General features: G+C 40.5%; 1 protein-coding gene and 1 long non-coding RNA gene across 2 annotated transcripts in view; one reads left to right on the top strand and one right to left on the bottom strand.

Moving 5' to 3' along the window:
• Positions 1-3,136: 3,136 nt before the first annotated feature.
• Positions 3,137-6,579, bottom strand: LOC133011788 (uncharacterized). The gene is made up of 2 exons (XR_009680768.1): positions 6,499-6,579; positions 3,137-6,405 (listed from the first exon to the last, which is right to left on the bottom strand). It is a non-coding gene; the product is annotated as an uncharacterized LOC133011788 (long non-coding RNA).
• LOC133011787 (GDNF family receptor alpha-4-like) overlaps positions 5,885-24,697 on the top strand; it is a 62,466-nt gene continuing 43,653 nt past the window's right edge. Inside the window, exon 1 of the mRNA XM_061079686.1 lies at positions 5,885-6,358. Within this exon, the coding sequence (XP_060935669.1) occupies positions 6,319-6,358 (40 nt within the window). The 5' untranslated portion in view covers positions 5,885-6,318. The remainder of the gene's footprint in view (positions 6,359-24,697) is intronic.

Below are 24,697 nucleotides of genomic sequence, written 5' to 3'. Positions count from 1 at the left end.
AATCGATTTGGGAGGCAGCATATCGATTTAAAATCGTCATTAACAAGAATCGCAATTTGTAACTGAATCGATTTTTCCCCCCATCCCTAAGTAGGACACATGCTTCCATCAAGGCCCAACAGTCCCTTAAATTTAATCAAGCTGAACCAAATTTTAAACACAATTTTTATAATCAAAATCTATGGATTATTTCCTGTGAATAACAAAAGTAAATACAAAAATCATTAATGCTTCCAACAATTTTTTTTGTTATCTGACGAACAAACATGGACAGGGTGACACAACTTCCTTGGTCATCTGTTCAAAGTCCAAACAACTGACATCAAGTGCATAGCCATTCAACAAATCTTAATGAGTCCTAAACATATCTACCCAAAGAATAAAAAAAGTCCATAAAGTCTGTCAGATGAGCTTCAAAAGTCCTTAACAAGGACAGATCATAATCAGAAAAAGAAATGTGGTCTTTTTCTTTCCACAAATTCTACTTCATTTATTAAATGTATCTATTCAGGTTCAGAAATATTTCACTTTTGTTGGCAAACATAACCTGGAGCCTCTAGCTAGCAACTCCACTCTACCAGATTTTTTTCCTCAAAGGGATCCTTAAAAGAATAAGAGTTAGATAATGGATTGCAAGATGTCTAAAATGCATGCTGCATATATGCAATACAATAAGAATGCTATCTTCCAGTCCCTTTTAAAATGCTTGCACATTGGCAGATTGGTATTATAAAGATGGGTTTTCCATGTGGAATGAGACAACACTTCTCTTGACAGGAAACCGTTTAAATTTTCCCAAAAGGAGATGGCTTGTGCAAACAGAATGTTGAAGTGATAAGCCCTTAGAGGCTGTGGTTTATGTTGATTTTAGAAAAGCTATGGGGGTTAGGGTCATGTGTCTGCCGTGGTGCCATTGGCCATGACCCCAGATGCAGGAGCCGGGTTGGCATTGGCAGGGACCCCCTGATGCAGGAGAAAACTGAGTGTCGGCTGAGCCCTCGGCTTCTGGCTTGGTGTCACTGGAAGTGTTGTGCAGTGGAAATCCAGACGTGCTGTGCAGTGGAGACCCTTGCAGCTTGCAAGCCTGTGACTTTGGCATGTAATGGTCCCTAGAAAACTGAGGTTGAAGCTTGGAATGGTCACCAGGGACATGGGCACCCTCTCCCCTAGGGGCTCCGACCCCATGATATCTGGATTTGGCAGCTAAGTGAGCCCCACGAAAAGGGGACTGATCATCCAAATATGGTCAGTCTTGGTTATATTCAGGCCGAGGGTCTAGCAGCATGCTACCAAGTTGGACGTAAACAGACTGGGTGGCTGTCTGAAGGCTAACATGCTAAAGGCTAGCCGACAGGAAAATGGGACAGAGGCTAGCAGGCTGGAGTCTAACTAACTGGGAGATGGGCCGGAGGCTAGCAGGCCAGAGGGTAGTTGACTGAGAACCTGCCTGGAGGCTGGATATTTAACTGCAACTGTAATGTCCACAAAATTGTTTAGCAATGGTGGCAAAAAACATATTAGCCATAAGGGGCTTTGTGCCTAATTCTGTCTAGCCTAATGGTGCTCCTGGGCGTTGCCTCTCTTCTACTTATCATACAAATAATTATTGTATAAATTATTAATTATTTCAGAAGAAGAAGGGCTAAACCAGAATTTATTTGCTGGATCCATTTTGGCCAGTTTGTCCTGTAACGTCTTGAGACTTGTGAGGACCCATAATACAGATGACACACAAGGGCAAATAAAACCATGTCTTTAAATTGACCCATGGCCATAAAGGTTGGCAGTGAAATCAGGCAGACATATCCAAAATCATCTAGGCCAAATAAGGTCAAAAAACATAACCGTGTTTGTTGAGGAATTAAATTAAATAATGTTGTATGTGTTGAGATATTTAAGGCTGAATATAAGTGGTTGACCAAACAGAACATTGCTGCTTGTAGATAACATGTGTACAGTATACAATATACACATGCTATGTGGCACATAATACAGTACTGATAGAATTTATATGACATGGAGCAGTTAGCTTAAATTTTTATAACATGACATCACCTGATATGTACACTCTCTTAAAATGACCCACACTATAATCACCATGGAGTCCTGTTGGCCAGTGGCTGTATGTAAAGATTTACTTCCAGTTTGGCAGCAGACCTCCATGGTGGAGCCAGATGTGGTCACAAAGTACACCTTGATTATGATGTCACAGAGGTTGTTATTTGTTGTGATGTCACAGTGCTGTGCACCATATGTCATTCCCTGGAGAGTTGAAGCTCTCCACTGATTAGCTGAACAGCTTGTTGCCCAACAGGCCATGACGTTGAATGACCTCTGGGGGTGAACAGAGGGGCATGTAATTTGCTTGATGGGACAAGGTGGTAACACTTTTGTGTGAGCGCGAGTGTGTATCTGTGTGTATGTGCATATCATTATTATAATGAGCCCCCTGACTTTACGTTGAAATTGCATGTTGGCTGGAAAAGCGGTTTATACATTAAGTTACATTATGTATTTCTTTATCTCCATGCCCTCCTTGTTGCTCAGCTGTCTAAGGAGCTGGCCGATCATCTTGTCTCTCATGTTGTTAACATTTTGTAAATGCAAACCCATAACAACTCTGTCACCTCTCAGCTGCTTGCTCCACAAATCACAAGAATTGTATGTGATGAAACTGAAGCACACATGATGGGGGATTGTCTGTGAGCATGTGTAATTGTGTAAGTGTTTTACATGTTAATACTATTTATGGCTGGTCATCTATAAAACTGTCTGCTCCCGCTCCTCTCTCCTCCATTTATACAATTATCCAGTCCAGCAGTGCACCTAACAACCTCACATTATAGCAGCACACAGCGCCACACATGTTCAGCACTAAATCCACACGCCATCTACACTTCCATCACAATGAAAAACCACATGCTGTAAGCAACAAAGTGTGAGCTAAAATGTTCTCACATTCACTCAAACTCAATAACATCACACATAAAATCAGGTCATTTAAAGTCTGTTATGTTTCATTAAATGATTTCTTTTTCTTTTGTGAAAAGGTTCTCAAAGTAAATTAGAATAAGGTTAAATGTGCTTTTGTTACAATATCAGAAACCTTTAAGAAAAAAATTGACTCTACAATGAATTGTATTATACACCTTCATTCAATGTGACACCATTGCAGGCAAACTGCGATTACACCATACATTTACATTTGTACACAAAAAGACAATGAAAGTAGGACATCCCCCTTTAAAGTAATATTTTTCAATATACAACGTGAATAACTGCAAATGATTTATACTTAATGCATGGACCCTATGAGTAGTATCTTGTGCCCACACACACACACACACACCGTCAAACAAGGATCCAATGCATGTGCTAGAACATGTTGGTGCCAGACAGTTCCAGCAACGGTGTCACACTATTCAACAGAGAAACACTGACTGTAAAAATAACTTTTGTCTCTGTTCAAGAAAGCTGCACAGGGAACCTTTAACCATGCACAGCACCAGGCTGTTTCCCTGTGTTAAGGTGGAGATGCAACAACGTTATAGAGCAACGCAACAGTTCCTACAATGAACACACAGCAACAGTGAAAAAATAAAGTCCCTTTTAACATGAAGAAACCTACGACAGAACCAGACCCAGTGGGGGTGGGGTGGCGTGGGCATCTGCCTCAACTGGTTGGGTTGATAGGAATCAGGGGAAAAATAGAAAGAGAGCATAGGAGAAGTGGAGTAAACTTTGTATTTAATCACTGTCAGCCTGGCAATTGAAATGACAAAATAATAGTGATATTTTAAGATGTAATATCAGCACAAATCATTTAATTATAGTAATTATGACAACAGTTCATGCTTAGAGCAGTCCCCTCAGCAGTGGGCTTGAGGTCTGTATAGGCCTCCCATTTCTCTACTCTTACAGGCGCTAAGAACTACAAGTGAGGCTGTATTTAGGGACCAGGTGATCTTCTTCGGGTTAAACCTGGTGGCCAAGGTAATTTCATCAGGTAAGATATTGTTTCTCTAAGGGGAAACATTTAATAGAAATAAAAAAATTAAAAAACTTAACTTGGAAGTAAAAAATATATCACAGGTCATTCAGGCCATTATGTTTTTATGACTTTCCTGAAGTTTGTCCTTCTTATAATTTTAATCTGGTTTCATGGATAAATTCAGATTTGTGTCATCTGCCAAAGGAAGTCTCCGCCCATTTCTTGTCATCTTAATCTATTACAATCTTTATAATATTCTTTAATTGTTTGTGTGTATACAGTATTTCTATGACATTCTTTCACGATTTTTGTTTTGCTGAGAAATGTGTAAATTAATCTGATATATGTGGACGTAAACTAAATCACACCGGGTCAACAATTAACAGATGATTATCATCACAGAGATTATGTGAAAGTTAATATAGTTGTTAAGTGATTTGAGTGTTTTTTATTCAGCCTTTATCCTGAAACAAACTTTAACTAATGGTTGTGTGGCATAATAAAAAAGAAAAGGTATATTATGAGAGGATGACTCATCTCTTAATGCTGCAACTGCCGAAGTTGCACCTCTGGGTACTTCTCAGAATTCAGTCCTCTTTATCCTGTTATTACAGACACATCTGCATCCCCTCAACTCAGCTCTGTGAAGGTGCAGGGCTTGTGGAAAAAACCCTTTGTTATCATGGCATACCGTTGAGAGAGAGACAGCTTAAATTAGTTCTAATGTTTCACCGATTTTAGTGTTCCTTTTATTCCTTGTTTTTATTCAATTCAATTATATTTCTGTAGCGCAACATACAGTATCTCAACATACAAAATGATAGAGAAACCTATCAGTTCCCACAATGAGCAGCACTTTAGTGACTGTGGAGATAAAACAAATCTGTCATTGACTGGAGGAAACCTCTGGCAGAACCAGACTCAATGTGGGCGGCCATCTGCCTCGACCAGCGAGAGAGAGAGAGAGAGAGAGAGAGAGAGAGAGAGAGAGAGAGAGAGAGAGAGAGAGAGAGAGAGAGAGAGAGAGAGACTATGGGGTGGGGGGGGGGAGTTTGTGACATGTACTCAAATAAATGGGGGGAGAAGAGACAAAGAGAGGGAGAGTGAGAAGTGCTCAGTGCATGATGGGAGGTCCCCAAGCGGTCTAGGCCTATAGCGGTATAGGGATTGTCCAGCAAGCTGTAACTATAAGCTTTATAAATAAGTGTTTTAAGTTTAACCTTAAATTTAGAGATGGTTCCACAGGAGGGGAGCATGAAGGCTCTACCTCCTGTTCTATACCCAAACAGATAGGAAACACATATTTTGGGAGAAAAGTGATCTGTTGTGATATGAGCTCTTCAATATCCGAAAAACAATGCTTCTTACCTGTACTTTATGTTTCTTTTATATCTGTAAAGCACATTGAATCTCCTAATGCCCTCTACAAATAAATGCACCTAAAGTTCCACGTCCATGGGTGAATTTGAATTAATGTATAATTACAATGACATGATTTAGATTTTTTTCATACTTACATGCATGGAGAACTGCAGCTATTCTCAACTTGTCCTTTAAAAGACCAACATACTTCCCTGATTCTGTTGCAGTATTGAAAAAAATAAAATGTCTTAACTATTTTTGAGGATCATTTTCGCCGGGGACAAAAGTTTCAGAGTCCACTGGAATATTCTTCACTGTCTTTGCACACGCGACAGTGGGCTAGATTGACAATAAAACTCAAACGAAAGCAATGTAAGCGGTATCATCATGACGGCTCAGTTCTAATGACCTCAATACACGAATTATTTCCATCCCTTGGTTAATGGTCCCCAAGGTGATGATGTGAAGAAGAGGAGGAGGAGGAAGAGGAGGAGGAGGAGGAGGAGGGATACCACCAGTTAATAACCCCTGCCTCCCCTGAGAGCATCATGAGTGCACAATGTGCGGGACTTCTTCACCAGCGGAGCCGCGTCGTGATGACTGTCCGCGGGCAGAGCAGCAGCCCGGTGACGCCTGACGTGTCCTCCATCCAGAAGCGGATTTCTCCCCGCAGCGCGCCGTGAAGCTGGGCTTACAGACACTCACACACTGCCACACACTCGCAGCGCCTGTGTGTGTTGGCTCCGACACATTCCTCCCAGGCGGCTCAGTCCTTCCATCTGGGGATTGAAACTTGAGGGACTTTACCGTGGCAGTCAGAGAACAAAAGGCGCACGGACGGACGGAGGGAGCGCGGTGAATGTAGCGGCCGGCTGGGTGTCTGTCTGCGCGGCGCACAGCGGTGCTGCTGGAAAAAGTCCCGTCCCACGTCCCGTTTTACCCCCGGTGACACACACACGGCAAACATGATTCTCCTCGGGACTGTGCTTCTTCTTTTCTTCTCAGGTACGTCCAGCAGTTTCCTTACCAGTCTGCACACATGCATGATTAATCTGTTATGAGACACGGGAACAAAAGCGCAGTTACACAAGTTATGTTGCAAAGAAATTCATCACATTTAGCCACAAAGAGAATTGCCTCCTCACTTTTATTCTCCACTTCCATCCCTGAGAGGTTCAAGGTGAGGATCCACAGGGACGTGACGCTTTTTCTTTCCTCTCAACTTTTCAGCAGAGTGAGGATTGTATTCTTATAAAACGTCATTTGGCTACGCCCTTCCAGCTCCAAGCTCAGAACTGAAACTTTAAAATGAGCCCAAAACACTCAGGCTGATCGGATGAATCCCAGCAAAAGCCAATATCAACAATTAGGTCAAGTCTTTATAGGGACCAAAAAAATAACAAAAATACCGTGAGTTCGTCTTAAAATATTTTTTTATTTTTGAGTTATGGGTCTTGTTTGATCCCAAATTTTGCACGATTGTACATAAAATAGCCATAAAGCACAGGAATATCAAGAGAATAAAGAGTGACTTTGGTGAATTATGAAATCAGCAAATATAATTTGATGGATGTCTTGAACCCTAAAATCTCCTTAAACGTGTGATTTAGAATGAATTCACTTGGGAGAAAAAGGCTTATACAGTACTAGAAAATATGATATATATAGAGAGAATATGATTGTACATAGAACAAAGCCTTGAATATGTCCTCAGTCTACTCTCATGTCGAAGGATTAACGCAGCTCTTCCTGCAAACAAAAGCAAAAGAATCAGGCATAAAATGAATTGATTTGGGCACCTGTATTTAGGAATTTATACATAAAATAAACTATTCTTTTTGATAATCTTTTTTCCAGTTGCTTACATTTATTCACTATTATAGATTTTTAAACTGTGTCCAAGAGGCAGGTTTTGGTTATGGTGAATACATGAATCATAGAAAAGGTTTCAATATTTTTACCTTCGTCCTTTTACTGTGAATGTCCCTATAACTTATTTGTGGTCTATAGTTGACCTTTAGTATTTGACTTGAGTTTTTCCCGTTTATTGTTTTTTAATGATGCAGGTTTGACTGTTTTAAATTGTTGTTTGGATACTCATGAACATTGGAACCTATTAATTCCATAAATATAATGAATTCTGAGAAATACCCGGCAAAACTTGAAATCTCAAATGATTAAAGTAATATTCTTTTTGAGTATTTGTAGGACTGAGGATACGTGCTTTTACTCTCAACAAGTCAGCTTTTTGATCATGACTTAGTAAATGATGAACTTATTGTTGCTTTCGGTGTGATATTGTCCTGAGGATGAGCTAGTCCTTTTCCTCTTTGTGTGATATGTATAGAGGTGATGTGTTCCGTAGTCAGAGCAATAAAATAATGACAAAGCATAAAAAAGGATTGTTAACAGCACAATAAACATGGTCAAGACCTTCTCTAAAAGGATGTTTACAGAAGCCTAAAACAGTGTGTTGTGCTGAGGCCTGTAACAACCATTTTGTGGTATTTCATTGCACACATCAGGCAGGGCATTGTCACCAAAAGAGCAAAAGGGAGTTTGCGCATCAAAGACAAGAAGACTCAAGTCAATATTTGAGGGTCTGTGATTCTTCATTACAGATGTAATAACATACATTCATAATAGTATATGTCAGTGTTAAGAAGCTACTTTACCAAACCCAGACAAAGAAACAAAGAAGGATTTTTGGTCTCCAATGTTGGGAGTGATCATGACTGAACAGACTCCTGAAATACATGTTACCATAGTCATAGGAATCAATAAACGTCTGAAAAACATTTCTGGTCGTCCGCAATAAAGAGAGTTGTGTGTAGCCTTCCTAGGACTGAAGATTAGATAACAGAAGTATAGATAAGACAACAGACTTTACACTCTGTGGGTAAATGGGGAGATTTGTCTGTGACAAAATATGAGAGTTACAATTTAGTACACAGGGAGAGAACCAAATTTCTCTAAGTTTTACCTATCTCCTTTCTGTTTTTTGTTAGATCCTTAGAACTTTAAAATGTGAGAAGGCCTTTGATAACAATTTCCTCAGAAAATGGCCATGTGTGGCTCTTACACTCAGATGCGTTTCACAGTTAAAGTCTGATGTTATGGTGAAAACATGACAAGAGCACATGGAGAAGTCGCCTGACAAATCTTATAACATGGAATCTCACAGAATGACAAATCAGTTTCAGTTCTGCAAACCAAACCTGTCGTTCCTTGATGTGAACTTTAATTAAACTGAAATAAATTAAATGTTCTGAATGTGTATAAATGATGAAACACGTAAGAGACAAACACCCACAGCTCTGTAAAATAGGCTAATTGGATGGGTTGGCTCTGTGGACTTATGTGACCGTATTAGAATACAATGGTTATGGTTCACGTTTGCCTGTATTTGGTTCCACGCAACATACAGCAATCCTGGATTTGTTGATATTTAGGTCTATTTATTGTAAATGTTTTGTCTGCATTTGAATTTTTGTCATTGTATTGAAACAGGGCTGTAGGGGCGGGTGGTGAAGCTGACAGAGGTTGTTGGAATCACATCCTAAATGCTAAAGGTCATCATATATTTGTGTTTTTTCCAATGAACACACATATATGGATATGTATTCTCAGATCATCATTTCCACTACATTTTTCTAATAACCTGAGCCACAGCCCTCGCAGGTGCCCCCCCCCCCCCCCCCCCCCCCGGTAGCTGCAGAAGGACCTCTGTGCACAAAGACGACTTGGGAATTAGATCATGTCAGTGCGGTGGAAGGACTAATGACATTCCCCTACAGTGGGTTTCCGTGAGCATGGTCTGTGCTGCAGAATGGCCCCACTGTGTTCATTAGCCATGTTAATGATTGTCCAGCTTGTAGTGACAGTGTAATGTTGAGTGACAGGCTCATATATCTCCTTGTCTCTCTGCGTCAGTTTCACCCAGCCTCCCCCTGCTCGCGCTCTCCCCCAAGGCTTTCAGGTAGTGTCTGATTTTTTCTTTTTTCAGTCTCAATCTAAATTCCCCCTCGGATTCAGTGGCGCGTCAGAATAAATTGTTCAAGTCGTTCAATGAGGAAGTGCAGTCAACCAACGCCGGTGTGCAAACACATTTGGAGCAGTGGTGGTTGACGTCTTATCGGTGCACAGGCAGGTGTTTGTGTGTATTTTTAGGGGTTGGAGGGTGTGTGACAGGGCTCATTTTATGTAGACGGCCCTAGTGGGTTTTTGAAGACCTATACTGATACCAATATTTTGGGAGAGAAGCTGCCCACAGGGAATATTTACCTTGTCTTTTGGATCTTAATAGTATATATGCTTATGGTTCCCCTCAAAGAAAAAACTGTTATCTCAATCATAAGCATGGAGCCAAAACAAACACATCTTTTTCTGTTAAAGTTAGACTGGGTCTGCTTATTAACCAGGCCATATGTTTGTCTGAAAACATAAAGGACAGCTTTCTTCTCCTTGGTTCAAAGTGTGTGGAGCTCTGTAATGTCACATATCCCCATGCACCAATTAGAGGTTCGCAAAATTTGAATGAATTGTCAATCAAATATGATCAAACTAGATCAATTTAGTTAGTTGATCAAAACAAACAAAAAACACTTCACTTTAAATTAATTAACTATTTATACATTTATATTTAATAACATGCAGGTACATTTTCTGGGTGTTTGTGGTGCTTTATTATAATATATCCAAAGCCAAGAGTTTTTGTGGCTGCACCATTCCATCAAAGGCAGTAATCTACATGTATTGTGAATGGCTTGTAAACATTTCCCCTCAAATTCACCCTGACAGATTTGGAATCTTTGGAAACTTTGAATGTGAGTTTAGCTGATTTCCTGTCAAAACATAAAAGATGAAAAAGTGATAGTGGCGATTAGTCTCAGCAGCTCTCCAAACTTCCCGTGCTTCCTATGTTAAGTTGTTACCTCTAGCAGTATGTTGAAAAATAACTACTTAACTTACTTGAACATTTTAACATAAGTATCTTTGCTGCATTTCATTAGTGCTGCAAGTCATATGCTGAAGTTATGATGAACCATTTGAGCCTAATCAGCAGCTACAGCAGCGAAAAAGCTGCTGCCTTAATGCACCACCTGTCACTCGTAAAGTCTCCCGAATAAACGTCATAAAATAGATATAATGTCATGTTGCGTCATCAATAGGTGTTTGCTGGGTTGGGCTAAAGGTCTTTACAATATTAAATGATTGAATTTTTAGTTCTGACTTCAACCTTTCTGCTGTGTTTGATGATTAGCAGGTTAAGCCACCTTGCAGCTGCTGAAATGCTGCATGCTAACAAGGTGTAACATTTGTTCTTGTCTTGTCAAATTTGGATCACCCTTTTTAATAAAATGAGAATCTATGCAAACTTATATATTGCTGCATAACTAACTGCAAATTTAAGATATTCTATCATCCAAACACACAACCTCCACTTATGGCACAGAAACACACACACACACACAAAACCATGCCAGGTGTTTCAAACTGTAGGCTATCTTACCATGGTAACACACCTATTACTGATGATTCCACAGCACTGCAGGGGTGTGTGCTGTGAACAACTGGAGTCCTTCCAGTGGGCAGAGAGAGGAAAGAGAGAGACAGAGAGAGAAATAGAGAAAGAGTGAGAGAGAGAGAGAGAGATAATGTGTTATCTGTATCGACCTCCAGTGACAGACAATGATTTGTATGAAGAGAAATGAGTCCAAAGAATTGAGCATCATATGCCTGATTTGAAGATAAATGTAAAAAATGCGAATAGAAGAGGTGATCGTCCCAGGTCAAAGGGAGATAAACAGAGAGAGAGAGAGAGAGACAGAGAGAGAGAGAGATGAAGAGAATTGAAGTGTATGAGGCGAATAGACTTGGTGAAAGAAGTGAAGAAATCCATCTTCCTTCTCCTGTCACATCCAGTGAAAAATGAGCAACTTATGTGGCCTCCATCCAACTGGTTCCATCTGATGTGGGTGCAGAGGTGTGTGTGTGTGTGTGTATGTGATAGAGTTCTTCGCAAAGGGAATGGTTTATCCAAGAGGAAGTTTGGAGGTCTTCTGCGTGTTTTGTTGATAACCAGGATTTGGAACTCAAACACAGGGGCAGCAGATGGTGTGTTGGCTTCTGCTTCCTTGGCGGTTTGTGTGTGTGTGTGTGTGTGTTTGTATTTGTGTGTATCTCTGAGTGTGTGTGTGTGTGTGTGTGTGTCAAATAAGTGAATGAGAATTAGATTGAGTGCTGTGTGTGTAGGAGTATTGGTGTATCCTTACCCAAACTCAGTGTCAGGCATGCCTCAGTGGTCCCTGAAGATACCACTGCTCACTGTGGTCAGAGCCTGGACTGATCCCAGGTCAGCCATGGCCTGACCTCAGGTCCATCTGCTATCATGATGACAGCTGTGTCAGAGACTGGCTTCAGATCTGTGGCTGGACCCACAATCCCTAGTTAGACTTTCTGACAGACCTCACTCCTTGTTGGAAGGAGGACCTCTGCCAGAAATTTTGTTCAGTAATTTGAATCTAAAATATGTGTGTACACAGGACAAATTGTGTTTTGATCTTGGCTTCTTCTTGCCTCATTGTAGAAGTAAGCAGTATTATTTCATCCAAGTTTATTTCTAAATGTCTCTAGCATAGCAAAGCCATCCTACAAGTTTTCACAAATAAATTGTTTTTTACAAATTAAAGAAGGTAGAAAAGTAAAAGGCAGAAGGATCAATAGCTCCTAAACGTGAAATAGGAGAAATCTGACAATGGGTTGTGAGTTTAACAACAAATAAAAACAACCCAGTGGCCTGGGGTTATAGTATGTTAAAGACCACCATATGTTTGAAAATAATTATTTGATAGGATTTATTATCATAAACCATATAGAATGGCAGAAGAGTTTGTAGCTGCTGCAGACGAGTTTATTTCTGTTCATGGGTGAAAAGCCTTCTGTCATAGCCACCTTTTGGCTATATCACACTGTCCCCAAGCCTATTGACAAAAAGGGATAAGAGTGCTTTCTAACTAACTCTAATCAATTGCTAGGTGTTGTACTGTTCACTCTTCGAAAGAAAAATAACATATTTTCACATCTTTGCACACCTGGCTAACTGTAGCACAGAGTGAGTGATTGGGGAATCATCTCCACATAGTTACAAAAACAGCTGGATGCAGCCCCTTCACATACTGCGGTTGCAGACATATTTGACTTCTTTTGGATGCAATGGATAGTCTTATCTGAATGGTGTTAGTTATGTTGAAGACTTTGACGCATATCATTCACCATCTGTCCTTCATTTTTTCAGCTCTCTAAAGTCACTTATAAAAGCAAAAATGGAAATAAATACGACACGAAAACAGCATCAGAAAAAACACTGTTACAGTTTTAAAAAATGATTGTTATCGCAGAGCCCACAAAGCTTAATTGAATGTCAGTTAAATGGGAATGATAAATAAAATTGAAAAACTAAATGTGGAAAATTGAGAATATTTTAGGACCATTAGCATTTGAAACTGGCAATCTGGTGAGTGGGTGTACAGGTACCTTTAGTTCCGTAGTAATACTTGGTCATTTGTGGTCTGATGCATGTTCAGGATCCTGACGACCCCACTAGCTTAAAGCCTGGGCGTGTTTGCTGCTGAAAGGAAGCAATCTCTGGGTTACATCCATTTTGTATCTATGCTAGAAGAATAATTATCACAATCATCTTACCTGGGGCTTCTAGAATTGACATACTTTCTTTACCACAGCAGGGTCAGTGCAGAGCTAAAACCTGCTAGGGTTAATTTTGGCAAGCATAGCTTTCTAAACCTCAGGGTTTCCCCCAGTGCTGTATAGGCCTGGCGGGCCGCCAGGCTTTTCTCCCCCCCCCCCCCGCCAGGCTAAGTGTCGCTTGTTTTTTTTATTTAAAAAAAAAAAAAATTCCATCACTCGCGCACATCAACAACACTTCACTTCCTCATTGAGCCCCGATCCCCAAGCAACCCCATCCTATTGGTCCAAACAGTCACATGTCCCACCCTGACCCATTCACTGACCCTCAGACATCAGAACGCTCCTTCAACACAGTGTTTTACTGAACATACGTCCCCTTCACTGACCCTCAGACATCAGAACGCTCCTTCAACACAGTGTTTTACTGAACATAAGTCAAAACCAAACATAAACATAAACCTAGTCAGTTACACTATTAGGCTGCAGCTATTTGGTTTTATTTATTTAAAAATAGGGTACTTCTTATTTCATACATTTTCCACAAATATGGGGAGGACTCAAATAGCCCTACAAAGTTCTGTGTTTAATTTATTTCAAAGTAGGCCGACACTTGCCTGTGTATTTTGTTTGTTTGTTATTTTGTTGTATTTTGTTTGCTTGTCTGTTTGAGTAGCTAGCTGAAAACAAAGAAGTAGTAGGCTTACCTTTTATTGGTAACCAAACTGTTACGGTTCATTGTTTATGAAATAAGAGGCCTGACTGCTATGTTCACAGCAAACTTGAATTTTTTTTAATATTAAGTACGGCTGCCACTAACGACTATTTTTCTATCGATTAATCTGACGACTATTTTATCGATTAGTTGATTAATCTAAACGATTAATTTTCCTCCAAAAAAATCAAATTGACCATTTCAATTCAGTTAATTTTATTTTGCTAACAACAAACTGTATGTCATCGTATAATGCTGCACCAGACAAAATGTAAACAAAGGCTCAAATATTAAAGTGCAAAACTGTAGGTTTAAACTAGCAACTCCAACGTGATAAAAATAAATAAAAAAGGCTTATAGGGCTTATAAGTTAAGACAGCAGTGCAACTCAAAAAGATATCAAAGTTTCTATTTAACCCCTTATCAAAATAAAAAAGTTAGGTCTGCATATTAAACAAAGTGCAACATGTTTAATATTCCCCCCGCTTCTCTAGCAGCCCTACCACCAGGCTTAGCAAGTTTTCTGGGGGAAACCCTGAAACCTTGAAGGGATAGTTCATCCATAAATGAAAATGTACCCGTTATTTACTCACCACTATGCCAATGGAGGGACGGTGAAGTGTTTAAGTCCTAAAAACAGAGTTTGGAGTCTCAGGGGGTAAAATTTGTTAGAGCAGAATCCAATACAGTTGACGTCAATGGTGAGTCCTTCTTCAGATGTAATAAAACAACAGAAAAAAACTAACAGGCCTCCATACTTTTCCTGTGGTATCATCCAAGTGTCTGCAAGCCCCAAAATTATTCAACTCGAAACGACTTCAATTACACCGTTAAGCATAAAAGTCCACCAGAAGTGGCTAAGCTAGCGGACGTTAGCATTTCCCCTGATTGCACCTCATCGGAAGATATCAGGGACATTTAGGCTAGAAACATGGTGTAAATCAGTGGTCCCCAACCCCCGGGCGGGGGGTCATTTGGTACCGGTGTTTTATTTTGAAAAATGACCGGATCCTCTCCGTAATGACTCATGCTTTACGCATGTCAAGAAGCTTGTCTCGGTCAAGTGACTTTTTTCGCTGAACACAAACCCACACGTTATTTGTCGGACTCATTTGTCAACAAACCAGGTGAATCCAGCATGTCTGTGCAAGAAGAAGATCAACTGCTGGAGATCGCAAATGACGGCGGCCTTAAAAGTATGTTCGAGAAAACAACTCTGCCGGTGTCTTGGATTAAAGTCACGGCAGAATACCCTGAGATCGCCACAACAGCACTAAAAACACTGTTGCCATTTCCGACATCATATCTGTAGTGACATCGGTGGAATTGTTTTTAATTAACGAATACATTTTTTATTTTAAATAACAAAACAACCTCTGCAAAGCGCACAGAAGCGCAGCGTGTGCGTAATGGAGCTTTGGTATCCGTCCGTCTCCGTCCTGCTGGTAACTTACTAGCAATAATTAATTTGAGGCCGCATATTAACTATTCGTTAATTTCTTTTTTTTTTTTATAATTTATTTTTAAAGAGACAAAGATACAATGAACATACATACATAAAACGAAACGAAACAAAAAGAAAGAAAAAACACTTTTTGGTCACCTATACATTTTTACAGATGGTACACTGATGATGATAAATTCAGTCAATTCATATAGTAACAGGTCAGTGATGATCCTGTGAGGTTAAAAAAACACAATCCATTTTCCCCAATACTGCAGATATTTGTCAAATCGTAGATTCAGCGAAAAAAATATTCTCTCCATATTTTGAATATCAGTTACAGTATCTATCCAGTCAGTCTCTGTTGGGGGTTCAGCCTGTAGCCATTTTCGTGTTACAGCTTTCTTGCTGGCTGCTAATAGTATCTTTAACAAATATTTGTCTTGCACCGGGTGAGCTGCGATATTGCCCAAATAAACTGTAGAAAAGGAACAGTCCGTATTACTTGTGTTACCGCCTGCCAGTATGGCTGAATGGCTGGGCAGCTCCAAAATATATGGAAATTATCTACCAGCTGTTCTCCACATTTCCTCCAACATAGACCCGTTCCTGCCTCACCTGTTTGTACACATTTTAATTTGGGAGTTATGAAATATCTCATCAGATTCCGCCAACAGAAATCCCTCCAAAGACCCGAGCTGGTGGAAGTGGACTGCACAGAGCACATATTTGACCAGTCCTCCTCTGAAATGACAAGTCCAGATTCTTTCTCCCATTTTAATCTAACCTTTTCTGTTGAGTGTTTTCTACTGGATTGAATACTTGAGTATAATTTTGAAACAAGTTTCCTGTTGTCCATATTTTTATACATGTCAATGAATATGTCAATTAAATTAGCATCACATTTCTCCTTGTATTTAATCACATTATTGAAGTAGGTCCTGGTTTGTAAATACCTAAAAAAATCCAGTTTTTCCAAACCATACATCTCTGAAATTTTCTGAAAACTATCCAGTTCTCCCTTTGATGAGATTGAACAGTAAGAAGTGATGCCAATTCTATGCCAATACCTAAACCTCCCATCAATCCCTGCCGGCTTAAAGTCCGGGTCAAAAGCGACCCATCTCAACAGTCTAGACCGTCTTTCAAATAGTGGTGATCTACATTCTTTAAACCAGATTCTAAGAGGGACTTTAGTCCATTGATTTAAACTTTTAACATGCTGCTTGTACAAGATTTTGCTACCTAATATGGATTGTAATGGTATATCCAGCTGTGAGGTTTCCAAATCCTTCCATTTTGCTATATACATTGGGTTACAGCAACATGCTAGTGGTCTTAATTGCGCCGCCTTGTAATAATCTGTTAAACATGGTAAAGATCTACCCCCTTTTTCTTTAGAAAGTTGCAGTGTCTTGAACTGAATTCTTGGTCTTCTACCCCCCCATATGAATCTCGATATCCACCTATCCCATTCATTAAATTGTTGCAGTGGTACTTCAGCTGGCAAGGATTGAAAGAGATACAAGAGTCGGGGGAGTACATTCATTTTTATCGTTTCTATTTTATTATGCATATCTAAGGGAAGTTGGGACCACCTGTCGATATCTGCCCTGATGTTTTTACTTATGGGGCCATAATTGCTATCATATATTTTTGAAATGTCCTTAGGTATTTGACTTCCCAGATACTTTATGTCTGATGAGGTCCATTTGAAGCCAAATCTATTTAGCATGTCTTTCTGAGGGGTGTAGTTATAACTTAGAGTTTGCGTTTTTTGCACGTTTAATTTATATCCTGAGTAAGCTCCAAAATCTTTAAGCGAAGACATCAGTCTGGGAATGCTGACCTCTGGTGTCGTAATAAAAAGTAAAACATCATCTGCAGATAGACAAATCTTCTGCTCTGTACCTCTAATCATGACCCCTTTTATCACTTCATCATCCCTGATTGACTATAACAGGGGCTCTATAAATAAAGCAAAGAGGGCGGGGTTGAGGGCTCAGCCTTGGCGGCAGCCTCTCTCCAAGTTGACAACCTGTGAGAGGTGTCCATTAATCTTTATTCTGGCGTTTGGTGAGGAGTAAAGAGTTCTGATACAGTTAATAAAATCATCCTTAAAGCCAAATCTTCTCAACACCAAGAACAGATATTTCCAGCGAACCGAGTCGAACGCCTTTTCCGCATCTAAGCTAATCACTGTGGCTCCAATATTCCCCTTATTCACATGATCGATAACGTGTAGCACCCGTCTAATATTATCTTGTGTCTGCCTTTCACGCACAAAACCAGTTTGGTCTGGATCCACTAGTTCTACTATTATATGCTCTAACCTTTTTACTAATATTGACGCATACAACTTGTAGTCTATATTGAGTACAGAGATTGGTCTATATGAGCTGCATTCTTTTCTGTCCTTCCCCTCCTTAGGAATAACCGAAATGATTGCCTCCCTCCATGTACCTGGTGGTTCATCTTTTTTAAGTGTATAATTAAAGCAGTCAGAAAGCATAGGTGCTATTTGATCCTTAAAGGCCTTGTACCACTCGGCTGGGAAGCCGTCCGTACCCGGCGCTTTGTTTTCTTTTAACCTAGAGATTGCTTTCCCTATTTCCTCCATTGTAATCTCTGCCATCAGGGCTTTATTCTGTTCTTCACCTATTGAGGGTAGATCCATTGACTCCAGAAATTAGTTTATTTCCTGAGGGCTAGTTGTATTTGGTTCCTTATATAAGTCTCTATAGTAATTTTCAAAAACATGTTCAATATCCTCTAACTTATGGCATAATTTTTTAGTTCCAGGGTCCCTAATTTCATATATGGAGCTGTCTGCTTGTTGTTTCCTTAACCTCCATCCCAGAAGCTTCAGGGCCCTTGGTCCATTCTCATAGTATCTCTGATTTGCAAATTTGGCTTTTTTCTCTAATTCTTCCTCACATAGTTTGTTTATTTCTTTTCTGACAATTCTTATTTGATCTAGAATATAAGCTTCCTTACTTTCAATGTGTTCACTTTCTAAAACTTTAAGATTCTCTTCTAAATCAGACAGTTTTTTATATCTTTCCTTTTTTCTGTGTGAGGTCAGTGCTATAAGCTTTCCTCTGATCACTGCTTTTGCAGCATCCCACAAAACACTTGGCAATACTTCTCCATTATTGTTATTGTCCATATAATCTTTAAGTTCCTTCTGCACATATTCTTTGCATGTCCTGTCATTCAAGATGCTTGTATTAAGTCGCCAGAGGGTGTTTTTCTTTTTATTATCCAGATGCACAGTTAAATAAACAGCTGAGTGGTCAGATATGTCTCTGACCCCTATTCTACAGTCTTTAAGTCTGTGTCTGTCTGAGTTGTAAGTAAAAAAATAGTCAATTCTTGAGTATACCCTTTACTTGATGAATAGAATGTAAATTGTTTTTCTTCTGGGTGGAAGTCCCTCCATACATCGATCAGTCCCAGCTCCATCAGCATTTTTTTTGTTATCCTGGCGTTAGGAGTTAACCTCTTAAGTTTATTAGAAGAGTCAAGATTAGGGTTGGGTACCGAGAACCGGTTCCAATATGGAACCGGTTCCAATACAACCGGTACCTACCCGGACCGAAATGCAACGGAGATTTCGGTGCCTCATTTCGGTGCCTGAGCCAATTGAAGACTGAGGTCTCCGCTCGTCCCGCCTCCTCACACTTCCGCTCCTTCCTTCACGGAAGCGCCCCCCCGGGCCCCCGCATGTCGGCCGCGGCTGCCGGTGGACAGACTCTTGTCCCCGCGCTGCCCGCGCTCGCGTGCGTCAGGGCTCCCGTGCAGGTGGTGGTAGTGGGGGGGGGGATCTCCTCGTGAGACCTCTCCCCGGCGCTGGCTGCCCCCCCCCCTGCCGGGCGAATCTCCTCCGTGGCGGTGCGCCCCGAACGGCTCCGGGTCGGCTTGGAAAGGCTCGGGGCGGGAGGAGCGAAGACCACGCCGAGACAGGTTTCATAAAAAAGACCGCATTTTAGGGGGACAAAGGCGGGGGGGACGAAGCCTGCCTGCGACAGCCCCAGCCGCGGAGACACGGGGGTCTCCGAGTGATGGAAAAGCGACCCTCAGTCTTCATTTGGCTCAGGCACCGAAGTCAGAGTCACGAGTCAGAGTGTGTGTTTTGTATTTATTTTTATTTATTTAAGTATAGTGTAAACTTTTGTTAACAGTTCGTATGTTATTCGTAGTTCTAAGTTAAAAAGGGTTTTGTATTTATTTATATTTATAATCTGCTTTAAACAGCTAATATATTTGGCAATAAAAAAAGCCTTTCTTAGTCAAGCATCGTTTTGTGCACTTTTTTGAAAAAAGTATCGGTTCAGGCACCGTTTAGGCACCGGTATCGTTTTAAAAGTATCGGTTAGGAACCGGTATCGGAAAAAAACCAAACGATACCCATCCCTAGTCAAGATTAGGTTGTAACTGAATGTTCCAATCTCCTCCACATATCAAAACACCCGAGGCCTCAGAAGCTATCAAATCAAAAATTTCCCTAATACAAGAATTGTCCTGCCCTGGTGGAATATACATATTGACTAATGTAACTTCTTTCTGGTCAAGGTATCCTTTAACAAAGACATATCGACCCTCACTGTCACAGAATTTAGAGACCAGTTGGAAATTCACTCTGTTAGAGATCAGTATTGCTACTCCTCTCCTTTTCCCGTTCTTATAAGAGGAATGGAAAGTATTTTTAAACCCTAGTTTTTTTAACTTTTCATGTTCCATGTAGTTAAGATGGGTCTCCTGCCAAAACATTACATGCAGCTTTTCCTTTTTCATCTTTGCAATTACCTTACCCCTCTTAATTGGATTGTGTAAACCATTGACATTTAGGGTAATTACCCTATATTCCTGACATTGCATTTAAACCCACAGTTAACAAAAGAATTATGTACAATTAGTGACCAAACTTGAGATGTTCTTGAAACATAAAATGAACTCAACAAATGAAAACAAAATAAAACAAACAAACATATAACAAAACTCAGGTAGACCTCCATTTTGAAGTAGAAAACTACTTCTTTTTGTGGGGGGAGTAGTCTAGTAGTCAACCACAGAGCCCCCCTTCAGTGCAGCTCATAATACACCTCCTTAATGAGTGTATTTTGTGCACTTTGTGTGTGACCAGATCCCTCATCCATATTCGGTCACCTATATTCACTCTATAAGCTAAGGGCGAGCCAATTTCAGAGAAGAAAAAAAATAAAGTTATCTCATATTCAGTGTAGGAAAAATAAATAAATTCCTCCTAGTGGGGAGGAGGAGGTTGAAAGGGAAGCAACAGACAGCCTTCGCGCAAACACTTCAGGGGCATACAGTTTCATCCCTTAAAACAAAACACATTAATTAATGTCCTTAACTGGGCAGTAATCTTGCTTACCCGATTCTTTGCAGTTTATTATGTATAAACGCGTGTGAGTTCGTTACCTCCCGATCTCCCTGTCTCTATTTTGGCCGGTGAAAACCTTGCAGCTTCTCCTGGATCTGCTCTTGGCGGCTCTGTCGGGTGGATGTAGCACCTGCTCGCTGCCAGGTCCCCTTCATCCTCCCCGGGGTCCCAGGCACATCGGCCGGCTTCTCCAGCTCGACGGAGATTCCTCTGGTCTTTAGGTCCCGCGCCGCATCTGCCGCGCTCCCGTAGGTTATCGGCCCGCTGTCGAAGAAGACTCTTAGTTTGGCTGGTGGTGGTGTTTGGAATCGACAGAAGTAAATCCTCCTGTCGCTGTAGTAGATCTCCTTCTTCTTCCATGCAGAGTGTAGCACCAGTTCTTTAGTTTTAAACTCCTGGAAGTATGCAATCACTGACCTGGGCTGCGCATCATTGGGTGGCCTGGGGCCGAGCGCTCTGTGGCACCGCTGTAAACCAAGTTCAGCTTCGGCGAGGGGCTCCAACTCTTTTTTAATGAAATTGTCAATAAACTCCTGAATGTTGTTTCCCTCGGTCCCCTCTGGGATGCCATAGATGCGCAGATTGTTACGCCTCGAGCGTGCTTCCAGGTCCGTGATCTTCATCTTTAAGTGTTCCTGAGTTTGCATTGACCTGTTCAGCACCTCCTGGAAGTCAGCGTTACACTCCTCCAGGTCGGCTACGCGAGTCTCTGCTTCGCCCACTCTGTCAGTTGTAGCTCTGAGGTCGGCTACCACTGCGCCCAGCTTCTGTTGAATTTCCTCTCGTAAGTCAGTTAGCTCCTTTTTCAGGTCTTCTCTGATTCCGGTTCGGAAGTTCCCCAGTTCAGACTTCATCTCCGTGACCATATTTCTTATATCTTCCCGTGTGGCGGCGATGTTACCTTCCATATCCTCTGCAGCTAGTGTTACCTCGGTGTTTTGGCTGCGTCCACCATGACACTCTTGCCGTTCGTCCATGCTGGCCCCTTCAATCCCTGTTTTACCAGTTTTATCCACTTTTCCGTATAGCTTTCCCTTGCTCTTCTTGTGTTTTTCCCCTTCCATCATTATTGAGAACAAAGTTTAAGAGTCATTTGTATTTAAATTGGGGGATAAACTCCGACCGACCGGGAGGTGTTTGTTTAAGCAGCCACGCGCTCCAGTGTCACCGCCGGAAGTCCCTCGGCTTCAACTATTCGTTAATTTCGTTAAATAAAAAAAAAATCAACCGATGTCACCAGAGGCTGTACCAGAGGGACTCCGTAGTGAGGCTCCTTAGCCACACCTTAATGGCCGGTAAATGAAAATATTGTCTGACATCCAATCCGTAGCGCAAAAAAGGTTAGGGACCACTGGTGTAAATGACGTTGTTTAGTGTCGAATATGAATGTTGGGGCTTGTGGATACTTGTATGACACCACAGGATCAGTATGGAGGCATGTTATGTTTTTTCTGTTGTTTTATTATGTCTGAAGATAGGTCACTAATCAGCTTACGCTATTTACACCTGAATCTCCAAAAGTGTTTTGTGGACTCAAACACCTATCCCACCCACTATCGGCAAAGGGGTGAGTAGATAATGAGTGAATTTTCATTTTTGGGTGAAGTATCCCTTTAAAGTAGTGAAAGTTTGCTACCCAAAATTTGGTCAAGAAACATGAGTTATAGGTTTTTCTACTACTCTAACAGGACTGAGAAAGCTATTAAAGCTATCTCCCACATGTTTTGCCAACGTTTGGTCTTCCAAGTTCACCCTATGGCCAGTATACAGGCGTCAGCAGTTAACTAAACTTAACACACATTTAATAAAAAATGTGGCAAATATTATCATTCTCCCTTGCATTTGAGTGCTGAATGAGTTCTGTGCTTTTCTCAGCTTTTCTCAGTTCATGCCAGCGATTTGCAGTTTGAAAAATACTGGTTAAAATGGGATGTGACAGTTATATAGATATTTTCATGCAATTGTTAATGCAAATGCAATTCAGTTCACACTTAGTGATATTATTGATCATAATATAAATTTAAAAAAAAGTTAGCATAGTAGCAATAGTAAATGGTGACCACAGATGCTGAGGCACTGCATCACTGGATATGTTGTGTCCCAGATTACCCACTCACCCACTATTCTCTACTTCACGATATAGTAGGGTTTTCAAAAGAAATTGGTAATCAGCTACTAATCGATACAAAATATGTGTATCGGATTAGATTTAAGCTGAGAAGAGTCGACCAGCAACTATACATAAACAGTGATGTTGATGTTATTGTATGTTTTGATCTTTTTTTTTTTTTTTTAAATGTATGCTTCTTAATTTTTGGTAATCTTTCACCTGTGGTATCGAAGAAATGCTAACGAGTGTTTTCCTGGGTATCGGTAATGATTTTTAAATTCTAGTATTGTGACAACCATGTTTATTGTGACTTCTTTATAGAGAACTATATCGTGAGCTCATCAGGAAAAGAAGAAAATAAACTTTTGGACACTACTCTGTGCCTTCGCTCATCTCGTCTCTCCACCACGAGTGGTATATGTCAGTCGGTTGTGCACTGATTTTCATGATGCATTTTGGGAAATAATAAGTACACTATTTATGGTATAAAATTTGTCAATAAATCTTCAAACACCCCTACAAAAGGGCAAACTCACTATATAGTGTGCTATATAGTGATGAGTGAGTGGTTTCAGACAGAGTCAAGTTGTGATCTATTTAACATTTTGGGATTGATAATTGACAAAAGAAGAAAAATCCTCAATAATACTTTCAGGAACTGACTCTCTGTAGTTCTGTAATGTAAAAAAAAATTGTTTTTTGATGTGTAGGTGTTTAAAGGAGGTAAAAATGACATGGATCATTACTTGGCAGAAAACACAGACTATTCAAACATGAATTCAGGTTGCCGAATTCTATAAACTATGTCCTAATGAGGACTCTTATTTGGATACCATCTATGTCTGTACCATGGTGGCCCTCTTACTGCAGGTCTTAGCTGATGCCTTTTTTGTAAAAGAGAAAAAGCAGGAGTTAGAAAATTGAGAGACATTCATCACAGTCTGAGACCTTTGCAACTATTCAGACATGATCCATTATTTTGCTCTTTGATCATAATTACAGCAATAAACAAGGAAGTGAGGGAAATGAGAATGTCGAGGCGTGCTGATTCAGAGCCTCATTGTTGGACTTAGCAGGTGACTCACTGACTACACATTTTTAGAGATATTAGCGGACTTACACTGGTGTAGCATAGCTAATTTTACCAATGTGATGACGTTATAAGTCCATTGAAAGGTCATCAGCCATCAGCCATTATTGGACCCTTGTTCGGAATTCAATGAAAGCTGCATGGCTTTAGTGTGGAATTAAGACGATGAGATTTTGGAAAAAATGTTCCATAGTTGAAACTTGTATTACAAGATTGTTATATGGTTTTCTGACCCAAAATCATCATTGGCTGTGATTCTTACTTAAAAATTGACCATTTTGGGTGTTTCACATGTTTCATATTATGAAGGATCCTCATGTTTGCTGTTTTCAGTAATGACAAAAAAAAAACCTAGATAAATACAGGCCAACCCTAGCCTGGTTGCCAGACGAACTTAGCCCCGCCCACAACATTTGAGGTCGGGGAGTTCGGTCTGGAGTCGCTCCGTTGGGGAGAAACTATGCCCGAACAGAAGCTGTTCGGACCAATGAAATTGTCAGGGCGGGCTTTATACGATGATGGACAGATGATCAACAGTAACGTAATCAATCACGTCACCAAAGAGCGCTTGGGTTGAATTCGTTTTCAACAAACATGCCTTCCGCTGGAGAGCTGAGATGTGTAGATGCTGCAATTGAGTCTGTTTTAGCAGACATCGACAGAGCATTCATTTTGAAAGAGGAACAGAGAAACGCGATCAAGGCATTTGTAGATCGAAAAGATATTTTTGCCGTCCTTCCTACGGGATTCTGAAAAAGTTTAATTTATCAGCTGGCCCCGATGGTCGATTATTAAGCGACCATCGGGGAGTTTTAATTTTACCAATTTTACCAATCCATTATTAAATGTCCCCCTCTGACCATCCACTGCAGCC

The sequence above is a fragment of the Limanda limanda genome, chromosome 10 (genome assembly GCF_963576545.1).
Source record: "Limanda limanda chromosome 10, fLimLim1.1, whole genome shotgun sequence".
NCBI lineage: Eukaryota > Metazoa > Chordata > Actinopteri > Pleuronectiformes > Pleuronectidae > Limanda > Limanda limanda.
The sequence above is the reverse complement of the archived record's forward strand: the minus strand, read 5'-3'. Positions and strand labels throughout refer to the sequence as shown.